Genomic DNA, 11,270 nt, shown 5'->3' with positions numbered 1-11,270 from the left:
TACCAATCACGGTACAAACTTCATTTGAAGACGGAGTTGTTCCACTAGCAGCGATCTCCTTTTCAATTATCGTGTTGCATGAGATGTTAATATGATCATCATCTCCTTCGTGTACGTTGGTTGTCGTCATGCCAAGGGACTCAAAACTGCTGACGATAAAATTTGTATTGGCGCTGATCTCTTCAAGTGATATCTTTCCTTGGCGAGCTAGCTGCATGATTTTGTCTTTGAATACGAAGCAATCATGAATTGGGTGCCCGACCAACCGATGATACTTGCAGTATTTTGGGTCATCGGTTTTGTTAGCTTCTTCGGGGCGCTTCATTTCAGGCAATTCGATAAGTTTTAAACTTAGCAAATCGTCAAATATTCCAGCCACATCAGTGTCGAGGAATGGATATTCCCTTGCTTGCATTTCTTTTAGAGTAAGTCTTCTTCTTTCTTGGGAAAAATCTTGTTTTTCCTCATTGTTTCCGTTCACTTTTCCTTGAAATTTGATAGGGGTCGCATTCACTGCCAAAGATTCTTTGCTTGAGGTCTTAGAGAAAACTCTACCCACCTTCCGAAAATCCTGTTTTTCTTTCGACTGTCGAGGCTCTTGAACTGGTGGTCCCTCAACTCCACTAGCCATAATGCTCAACTCCATGTCGTGCGCTCTAGTGGCCAACTCTTCAAAACTCTTAGGTTGAATCCCTTGCAGGATATATCGGAGTCCCCATTGCATTCCTTGAATGCACATCTCGATAGCTGAGGCCTCTGACAATCGGTCCTTGCAATTCAGGCTTAAATTCCTCCAGCGATTAATATAGTCAATGACGGCCTCTTCTTTCCACTGGCGAGAGTTTGTGAGCTCGATCATGCTCACTGTTCTTCGGGTGCTGTAGAAGCGATTCAAAAATTCTTGCTCCATTTGACTCCAACTGTCAATTGAGTTCGGCTCTAGGTCCGTATACCAATCAAAAGCATTCCCCTTCAATGATCGAACGAATTGTTTCACGAGGTAGTCTCCAAAAGTCCCAGCATTGTTGCAAGTTTCAACAAAATGTGCCACATGCTGTTTTGGGTTGCCCTTGCCATCAAATTGCTGAAACTTCGGGGGTTGGTAACCAATTGGCATCTTCAAGTCGTCTACTCTTAGAGTGTATGGCTTGGTGTATGTTGACGACGATTTTGAACCCTCATTGAATTTGTCTTTGATAGTCCCCATGATGAACTCCTTCAATTGGTCTATAGGAATCAACCCCTCTGACGAAATCTGGAATTCTTCAGCCGGGCTCTTCTCCCTTTCGATTGGATGTCGCCTTGCAGAAGTTTCAGCTTCGGTGTGATTTTCGCCTTGTTTACCCATGTCGTGACTACCGTCAACCTTGTTTCGCAACATCGCAATTTGGGAGTCTTGTTCTTGAATGTGCTTTGTTAGCCCTTCAATGGCCTTGGTCAAGATCGCCATCTGCTCTTCCATGGTCGTAGCATGTGTCGTCATGACGGGAGCCACCTCAGAGTAGTTTGATGCTGAAAGGGACGTGGATGACGAAGCTTCTCCTCTAGATCCTTCCACGCCTCCACCTGTGTTGACGAGAGGTGACGAGCCTTTTTCGATGATTTGGGGCGTTGAGCTAGTCTCGGAGGATGTCTGCAGCTTCTTAGCCATACTCCTTGTAACTACGCCCATGCTTGATGAATTTGAAGTAGCAGCCTTCATCGTGAACGTAGAACAACTACTAGGATCTTCGAGAGAGAGAAGAGATGAGAGGTAGAGGTGTCCCACCGGGCGTGCCAAAATTTGTAACAACAAATTCTTATCTGCGATATAAACAAACAAGAAAAATTGAACAAAGATGATTTTATTGAATTAAAATAAATAAATTGCGGGTTACAATCTCTATTTTAATCCTCTGATTCTTCTCTCAAGAACAATATATAGTTGACTTGAATTTTCGGAGTCGGGTCGTTGACTTGATCTTCTCCGGATTTGATTTTGGATTTGGATAACGTTTTCCGAGGGTCTTGCGACTTGAATCTCGGATCGAACGTTGAACTTTGACTTGATTTGACTTGAAGATCTTGAAATTCTTGATGGATTTGGCCCTTCAATCTTCCAATGATCTTGACTTGAATTGATTAACGTTAATCCGAAGGTTTGGCACCGTTATCTCGGATCGAACGTTGGATTTGATGAAGAACGCCTTGAATTTGCTCAAGAACACCTCGAATTTGACGAAGAACACTTTGAATGTAGAGAGAGAATCTTACCTCCTACGAATTCTTCTTCCTTGCTTCTTGAATTGTAGAGAGAATTTTGCTCCTACGGTTTCTGTTCCTTCAGTTGTGTTTTTGAATTGTGAAGGGAGGATCCCTATTTATAGTGGTAGAATAAGAGTCCTTGATGGGCCTTACTGATGATGTGGCGCGATTTGATTGGCCCGATTTAAATTGATATTTATCTCTTGTAACTTGGAAGAGAAAAAATAATCTGATTGGCCAATAATTAATTGATATTTATCTCTTATAACTTGGGAGAGAAGAAATAATCCTATTGGCCAATATATATTTAAAATCAATTATCTATTTAAATTAGGAATTTTTTTTAATAAAATTCTTAACATTAAAATAGAAAACATATAATTGATATTTAATATATATTGCTTTTGACGCATAAATTCACCCGGTTCTATGGAAATTAGCAATTTAATTGCTTGAAAATTCTTTCGTCTACAGGGTTTTCTCAACGAGTCAAAAAAAAAATATAAACTTGGATGAAATGAATGTCAGTGAGAAGATAACATCTCTTATCCAGAAAACAGAATGGGGCTTTGCACGCATAGCGAGGCTTGCCAATACTGTATATGAAGCATCTTTGTGTCTGGATAGTCTCCCAAATTAATTAATTCCCAACTCCAAACTATTGTTTGCTTAATACATGCCCACGTAAACATGTCTCATATCCACTAATTAAAATTAATTGGTCTATTATTTCTTAAGGTTAGCCTAACTTATACGATTTGTTGGATTCAAAATCAAAACTGAAAAGGTTTATATTTGTCTCGTAAAGAATGACCAATGTTAATTCACCAAAGTTCGAATCATCTTGTCAGTAGTCTCTAGGTGGAGTTTGTCACACATGATTAGTGTAGCGTGATTGACGTCTCTTGTATGATTTGCAAGTTATTTTACGATAGTGTTGCACCCAGGGGCGGACCCAGGGGTGTTTTCTTGGGGGGGCGGAAATATAGGGGTAAATTAAGAGAGAATTTTTTTTTTGTTTTTACTTTTTAGGGACTAAAATGTACAAAATTAAAAGTTTGGGGGGGCGAAAGTGTATAAACTAATACATAAATACCCAAAAAAAAAAAAAAAAAAAAAAAAAAAAAAAAAACAGCTTAAAAAAAAATTCTTGGGGGGGCGGGGGCCACCCCAGCCTTAGGCGTGGGTACGCCCCTGGTTGCACCTACCTTTTCAACTGCAGGCTCCTTCATTACCGAAAAAAAAAAATCTGAAATGAATGTCTGCGATCCAAATAAATGAGATAGTGACTTACTAGTGAAATTTTGTGGAATGCCTCCTCAAATCAATGAACATTAATTATTTTTAGATGTAAGAGTTTAAGTAATCATAAAGATAAAAAGAATAATAATATTTCAATTAAATAAGTGTATAAATGAAATATGGCTTAGTCTCAATTCACACCCTCAAAATATAGTATTTTTGCACTTAGCATTCTCGAAAAAATTAATGTCACTTTACACCCTCGAAACACAAATGAAGTTCATTTTATTTTTTATTGGGATGCAAAATAAATATTTAAATTATTATTTTCTTCAACTTCTAACCTAATTTTAAGGGTACAAAATGTGGAAAAAAATTCGCAGTGAGTTACTTTAAAACTAGATTTTCTCATAAGAAAAAAGACATCACATTTTCTCAGTAAATTATTCAATTGATAAATCTTTTATTGTAATTGGTAAAAATATTTGGTAGAAATCTTTGTCGGGAAATTTAATTTTCAAATAACTTGACTAAAAAAATAGCCGAAGGATTTATTTATTTTTTATTATTTTTTTTATAAAGTGTATATGTGATAAAAAAATATATTTTTTTAATATGTTGATGAGATGAATTTTTATTTTTTGTGGTTTCAAAAGTATTGATGAATATAAAAAAAGGATTTAAGATTTGTCATCCTAAAAAAATATCACTAAAACTATTAAATTACATTTGCTAGCTTAAAAATTCATTTCGGGTGCATTGTGCATGATCCAGTGCGTTTCGAGGACATACCCATTAAGAAAAATAAACTTTTGAAAGTACATCCCACCATCCCTTCCCCCCCACCGTACGGTATTCCACTTGGTAAATAATTATACCCATTCGGAATAAGAAATTTTTGAAAGTATAAGGAAATTACATGCATATATTAAAATATAGGGTTAAATAAAGTTGACACCCATAAAGTATACCCTTGTAACAATTACCTCCTTAAAGTATGATTTGTAACACTTACCCCCTCCCCCTCAACCATAATTTAATTGGTATTTTAAAGTCTAATACCTTAAAAAAATATCATTGAAAGAAATAACTTAAAGAATAATTAAATTATATAATTAAAAATTTATGTTGAAAAATGCAATATTTTAAAATTTTAAAACATGATGTTGCGTTGGGTACATATTCAATAAATAACATCTAATTGTTGTTGGACCAATTAACCGAATATATTGATATGGATGAATTTTAAGAAATCAATACATAACTTATAGTAATCTTAAGTATTTAAATTTATTTTAGTTCGTTAATTTCTTAAAACATATGTTCATTCATTATGAAATATATATATTACTTTTTTAATTTATTTTATTCAATAATTCAATTTTAGTTACTTTTCATTTTTTTATGATCCGATAAATTATTATATTATTATATTTATTATTTTTCTAATTCTAAAATATAAAATAGTCGATGTTGAGGGGGTAAGTGTTACAAATGATACTTTAAAGGGGTAAGTGTTACATATGCTATAGTCCAGTGGTGCAAAGTGTATTTAACCCTATAATATAAAAAGGCCATGTGCTATATTAAAAGTACAAGAGGGTCATGTGCATAAAATTCAAACACTTAAGAATTTGGGGGAGTCGGACTTATTTATTAATTGACCCAAATTTCCCCGCAATTCAATGATTCAATAATCCCAAGCAAGCAAACACCACCCGAAACCATCCATGGAGAAATTTAATTTCAGAACCCAGGTGTTGATCAGGCACCTCCAACAAACCACCGCCACCGCCACCGCAATTTCACGGTCGCCATGCCTGAGCTACGCGCCGCCGGAGATTTCCGAACCGCCGTCTCCGTTCGACGTGAGTTCGATGCGGAAACTGATGGACGGCCACAATTTGGTCGATCGGGACTGGGTTTTCAACCTAATGATTCAGAGCAAGCTCTTCAATCCGCATACGAGAGGCGGAAAGGTGTTCGTGGTGCCGGATTACAACCAGTCGATGGAGCAGCAGAGGGAGATCACGATGAAGAGGATTCAGTATCTGTTGGATCACGGCGTTTTCGACGGCTGGCTCACCGGTCGAGGGTTCGAATCCGAGATGAGGAAGCTCGCACTTTTGGAGGTTATCGAGATTTTCGACCACTCCCTTGCTATCAAAATTGGCGTCCACTTCTTTTTATGGTATATTAATTTTGTGCTGTTGTTTTTTCGATTTTGATTTTATTTTGTCAAATTAAGTTTCTAATTATCGGAATATTTATTGTGCTTGAGATTTTAAATTTGATCTGATTTGCATGCTTATTGAGGTTTGACTTGGTTAGTGAAAACTATTTTTACGTTGCTTATTAACTTGAGGGTAAATTACAGTCACCCCACCCCTGAGGTAAGGTCAAATTACGAAAAATCCCCTCTTAATTGGGTAGTTATACTTATAACCACCCCTTAGCTACGAATCTTCTTACACGTATATCCTTATGGTGTCAAATTTAACGTAATCTTCTAGATTGCGAGGAATGTTATATAGTTTGTACTCGTTTTCTGCAAGCAAAAAATGCAGTTTCTGACGCACCGCAATCTGATATTTACGGAGCATGAATGGGGTAAAATATGTACAAACTGGAGAATATTATTCAAGAAGATTCCACTAAATTTGACACCGTAAGGGTGGACGTGTAAGAAGATTCATTGTTGAGGGGAGTCATTGCAATCACCCAAACATGAGGGTTTTTTTTTTCGTAATTTGACCTTACATTAGGAGAGTGGCCGTAATTTACTCTTAACTTGATCGGTACAATTTTCGGTTATCGTATGGTATTTTGTGGCTCAATTAACTTGAAGAGTTTTAATGATTTTTTTTTATATATAATTGTTGATGGTTCAGGGGTGGTGCTATACAGTTTTTTGGAACGAAAAGGCATCACGATAAGTGGCTGAGTGCAACAGAGAATTACTTGATCAAAGGCTGTTTTTCGATGACTGAGTTAGGACATGGAAGTAATGTATGTAAACGTAATTACTCGATAAGATTTATTTATTTTTCTTTCTTTCGAAAAAATTCCCGTTAGAAGGCGTTTGATTTTGATTGTATGTTTTTTCAGGTTCGAGGAATTGAGACTGTAACGACATACGATTCGAAATCCGGGGAGTTTGTCATCAACACTCCGTGCGAATCGGCTCAAAAGTACTGGATTGGGGGTGCGGCAAATGTAATTAACTCCTTGTCGAAAACTCTATTTCTTATTTGATTGCTTAGAATTGGTAATAATATGTAATCGAGTCTCTTTTTCTTGAATTGAATGGTTTTGTAGCATGCGACACACACAGTCGTCTTTTCGCAGCTCAACGTTGATGGAAAAAACGAAGGTGTCCATGCTTTCATCACTCAGATCAGAGATGCAGATGGAAATATATGTCCCAATATTCGAATCGCTGATTGTGGACATAAGATTGGTTTGAATGGTGTTGACAATGGTCGAATATGGTAAACCACAATTTTTAATTGGATAAAGTTTAAACCTTTTTTTCGTATAATTTTTCCAAGTTATTCTGATACTCTCTGTATTTTTTTATTTCAGGTTCGACAATGTTCGAATTCCTAGAGAAAATTTATTGAACTCGGTTGCAGATGTTTCTCCCGATGGAAAATATCTAAGTGCAATAAAGGACCCCGATCAGGTTTTTTTCTTCCTGTCTTCGTCTTCATTGTACTGATCTTTCAGTTTTATTTAAATAATGTATCGGGTGTTCTAAATATTAAAAGTCTAATCGTCGTACATAAATATCGAATATATTTCAGAGATTTGGTGCGTTCATGGCCCCACTGACATCTGGGCGTGTCACCATAGCTGCAAGTGCCGTTTACTCGGCAAAGGTGAGCCCTAGAGACATTAGCTGGCATTTCTTTCGCCGACTACTTATTAATAAAAATGATTTGACGTATTTAATTTTCTTGAAAACAGATCAGTTTAGCTATTGCAATAAGATATTCATTGACGAGGAGGGCGTTTTCGATTACACCAGATAGTGCTGAGGTTCTTTTGCTTGATTATCCTAGTCATCAGCACCGCCTTCTGCCTCTTCTTGCAAAGACGTGAGTATTTTGTGTATACGTGTCATTTGGATTTTATAATTTATTTATATATTATTATTACAAGGTGCTCGTTTGTGCTGCTACAGATATGCTATGAGCTTTGCTGCAAACCACTTGAAACTGCTGTACGTGAAGAGGACTCCACAGTTAATAAAAACACTTCATGTTGTTTCCAGTTCATTCAAGGCTATTCTGACGTGGCATAACATGCGAACTCTTCAGGTTTGGCATATTTTAATATTTATATCTTATTTTCTATTTATTGACGAAGCTCTTACACTAGAGGAAATATTTTATTCAGGAATGTCGTGAGGCGTGCGGAGGACAAGGCCTCAAGACGGAAAATCGTATTGGCCAATTGAAAGGTGAATTTGACGTGCAATCTACTTTTGAAGGAGACAACAATGTTCTTATGCAACAGGTACAATTGATTCGTTAGTAGTACTTCCAAGATAGTGTGTAGAAGTCAAGTGATTCTGAGTTATGTTTAGGATAAGTGCTTATTTGTAAAAGTTGGGTGTTTGCTAATACTATGAAAAAATCAACTTTAAGTAACTAATAGACAATTTATAGTGTTTGGAAATACTCTTAACTTTCAAATTGGATTTTTTGGATGTCGGAAAATAATGGTGAAAACGTCAAATGCTTTTTTTTGTTAGTTACAGAAGTGCTTTTAAATTGGAGAAACAGCTTCGAGGGTGCTTCTTCTCAGGCTATGGCTTAAAACTGCTTATTTTTAGTGAAACAGAAGCAAAAGCTAGTATTGCAAACATAAAAGCTCATAATCGGTTTTTAAAAGCTTTTGCAAGCACCACCTATGTAACCAGAGAAAACGTTTGTGTGCTATTGAATTGCTTAAATATTCGATTTTGAAAAGTTTGGACTCATTTGGCGGTGCAGGTTAGCAAAGCACTGTTAGGAGAGTATTTGGCGGCAAAAAAGAGAAACAAACCATTCAAAGATTTGGGACTTGACCACATGAATAAATCTTGCCCTACGATTCCTTTGCAGCTCACAGCTTCCACAGTCAGGAGCGTTCAGTTTCAGGTATAGATAAAGCTGCTCATTTTTTTTCTTTTTTCTTTTTTTTTTTAATTTTTTATTATTAACTTTCTCAAACGAGTTATTCCGACACATTTGGGAGTTTTAACTGTACACTTTTTTTTTTTTTTTTTTTGGTGATAGAATGATATATTGTGCCTGCGAGAAAGAGATCTATTAAATCGCTTTGCTGCTCAAGTGTCTAAATACCAAGCTCAGGGAGAAAGCAAAGAATCTGCTGTTATTGCGGTAATGAATCCTTATTTAAATTAAATTTCATCTTATATTACAATTTCTTACATAACATTTTTTTTTCTCGCAGAGTTATCGGCTAGCTGAAGATTTGGGCAGAGCCTTTTCAGACCATGCAATTTTTCAGACTTTTGTAGAAGCTGAGAATAATGTGACAGATGTACCCCTGAAGGTACGTTTATTTTTTCCCGATTTTTCCAATATGAGTATGTATACTGATACGAGGGACTTTCAACTCGTTAGCTAATTTCGTATTGAGATGTCATATATGATTTAGTTTGAAGTTCAATGTCTAAATGATTAATGTCGTAAAATAATCATTAAAAAACTATTGGATTTATCCTAGAGTTTTCTATATTCAAAATTTATCATGTTTTTTTCAAACTTTAAACAATCTTTATAGACCGTAATATTTCTCTATCCTACTTAATATTTTTAATCTTTCTAATTTTCGGCGTTATTATCTCTCGTTGACAAACTAATAGAATTTTTATTGATTTTTTTTTGTTTTGTTAGAGCTTTTCGTCGAATTAAATCAACATTTTCGAATTCGAGTTATTATAATCTTGATAAAAAAAATTAGGTTGTATTACGATTTACGCCACAGTATCCATAGAAGAGAGCAGACGGAAAAAAAGAAACTACAATACGATGATTTAATTGAATACATTTTCATCTTTAAAATTAGAAGAACGTTTTAAGTATACTTTTAATTTAATTTCAAGTTTGATGCATGATGCAGAATATATTGAGTGTTTTGAGGTCGATGTACGTTCTGGTAACATTGGACGAAGATGCTGCGTTTCTCCGATACGGTTACTTAACAGTGGAGAATGCTGAGACAGTGAGGAAAGAAGTTGCGAATCTTTGTAGTGAAATGAGACCGCATGCACTAGCCTTGGTCACTTCTTTCGGTATTCCCGATGCTTTTCTCAGTCCCATTGCTTTCGACTGGATCGCAGCTAATTCTTGGTCCCCGGACCAAGACTTAGCTTAATAATCCCTACGATTTTCTTGATTTCGATTTTTAGTGGATGATATATAATAAAGTTGTAAGAATTTTGTTGTTTGTGTCTGAATAAAGGGTAAGATGCATGGTGGTAAGTAAGCTCCCAGACTGTGATATGGCCTCTGTCTTTGTTGTTTGTAACACCTGTTCATAAGACTTGAGGAAATAAACAAAATTCCATTTTTTTGTTTTATAGTTTATATATATATATATATATATATATATATATATATATATATATATATACAATTTTTTTGTAGCGAACTTTAGTTTTTTTAGCTGTTTTGAATAAGTTCGAATCTTATCAAACAGACATATTATTAGCCCTACAATTTAGTCGGTAGAACCTAATACTAATAGTAATCGAGACATATTATAATGTAAGGCTAATTGAAAAAAATAATGAAAGAAGTTTGCCATTAAACGCTGGTTTACAAATCTGTTTAAGTAGGGCAGCAGCAGCTTAGACACTAGTATTATACAAATGTTCTAAAAATCGGTTGAGGGGGCTGATTAATCAGTCGTCGAGGTGGAGGTGGTCTAGAACCTTTACGATTTTGGTTTAAAAGTTTGAAAAACTGGTGTTTGTATGTGAAGCGGTTTTAGGCGGTCTGAGGTGGATTGAGACGGTCAAACCTTGGTGACCACAAACCTTGGTGACTGGTCAAACTTCAGTGGCAAAAATCGTCAAAAATCGTTTTTTTTTTTCAATTAAAAAAAGGGCTTCTAACAAAAAATAGTCTATGTTTTGTTTACTTTTTGTTATGTTAATTTTTATTTTTAAAGGTAATGATATATGCTTGCAATGTTCAAACATAATTTTTTGCATGCACAAAATTTTTGTTTTATTTTTATTTTGTAAGGATTTTTATTATATGATGATCTTATTAATATTCAAATTTTATTATGTGATAATGATATATAAATGATGGAGATAAAGTCATGTTTAAATATTTTTTTTATATATGTTTTGAGTATTTATAAATAATATCTAAAGTTATATTACATCAAATTTAAAAAAAACAATTTATTTTCAAGTTATCACCGTCATACCGATTAATCGTGAGGCATTGCCTAACCGCCTCGGAACCGATTACTGACTTTTACAAGCTTTGTATTATCAAACTCAACTGAAAATACATTATCAACTAAATGATATTCCTCTAAAACTGGGTGAATAAGAAGACAAATACACGCAATTACTAATTACTCTTTCACGAAGATGTAAAAAACTATTAAAGTCAATAACGAGTAACACCAATTATATGGATCTCAGCTTGTCGCCAATAGTCACTCCAAATATAAGAAATAGGGATAACGAGGGATCCTCTAATTTTGAAAATATATATGAGGAGGTGTAATAAATGTTTTGGTTCTAGTCA

The 11,270-nt window shown here is 35.1% G+C and overlaps 1 protein-coding gene across 1 annotated transcript; it reads left to right on the top strand.

Moving 5' to 3' along the window:
* The first annotated feature begins 5,080 nt into the window (after positions 1–5,080).
* On the top strand, positions 5,081–10,079 carry LOC105966392 (acyl-coenzyme A oxidase 3, peroxisomal). Its single transcript, XM_012990950.2, has 13 exons — positions 5,081–5,677; positions 6,378–6,495; positions 6,595–6,702; positions 6,805–6,977; positions 7,072–7,171; positions 7,293–7,367; positions 7,456–7,586; positions 7,673–7,808; positions 7,888–8,007; positions 8,487–8,633; positions 8,772–8,876; positions 8,950–9,051; positions 9,622–10,079. Exons 1-13 carry the CDS (start codon positions 5,217–5,219, stop codon positions 9,874–9,876), a joined length of 2,031 nt encoding a protein of 676 aa, XP_012846404.2. The 5' UTR covers positions 5,081–5,216; the 3' UTR covers positions 9,877–10,079.
* Positions 10,080–11,270: the final 1,191 nt, after the last annotated feature.

This window comes from Erythranthe guttata, chromosome 13 (genome assembly GCF_056151865.1).
Source record: "Erythranthe guttata isolate IM_541 chromosome 13, IM_541, whole genome shotgun sequence".
In the NCBI taxonomy this organism is placed as follows: Eukaryota; Viridiplantae; Streptophyta; class Magnoliopsida; order Lamiales; family Phrymaceae; genus Erythranthe; species Erythranthe guttata.
This window is presented reverse-complemented; position numbering and strand designations above follow the sequence as displayed.

What these genes read in the sequence shown, in the direction of transcription:
- LOC105966392 (XM_012990950.2), top strand. Translation starts at nt 5,217, where the DNA reads ATGGAGAAATTTAATTTCAGAACCCAGGTGTTGATCAGGCACCTCCAA. An exon ending in GGATTGGGGGTGCGGCAAAT is followed by an intron (nt 6,703 to 6,804) that starts GTAATTAACTCC and finishes ATGGTTTTGTAG; the next exon opens with CATGCGACACACACAGTCGT. An exon ending in ATAACATGCGAACTCTTCAG is followed by an intron (nt 7,809 to 7,887) that starts GTTTGGCATATT and finishes TATTTTATTCAG; the next exon opens with GAATGTCGTGAGGCGTGCGG.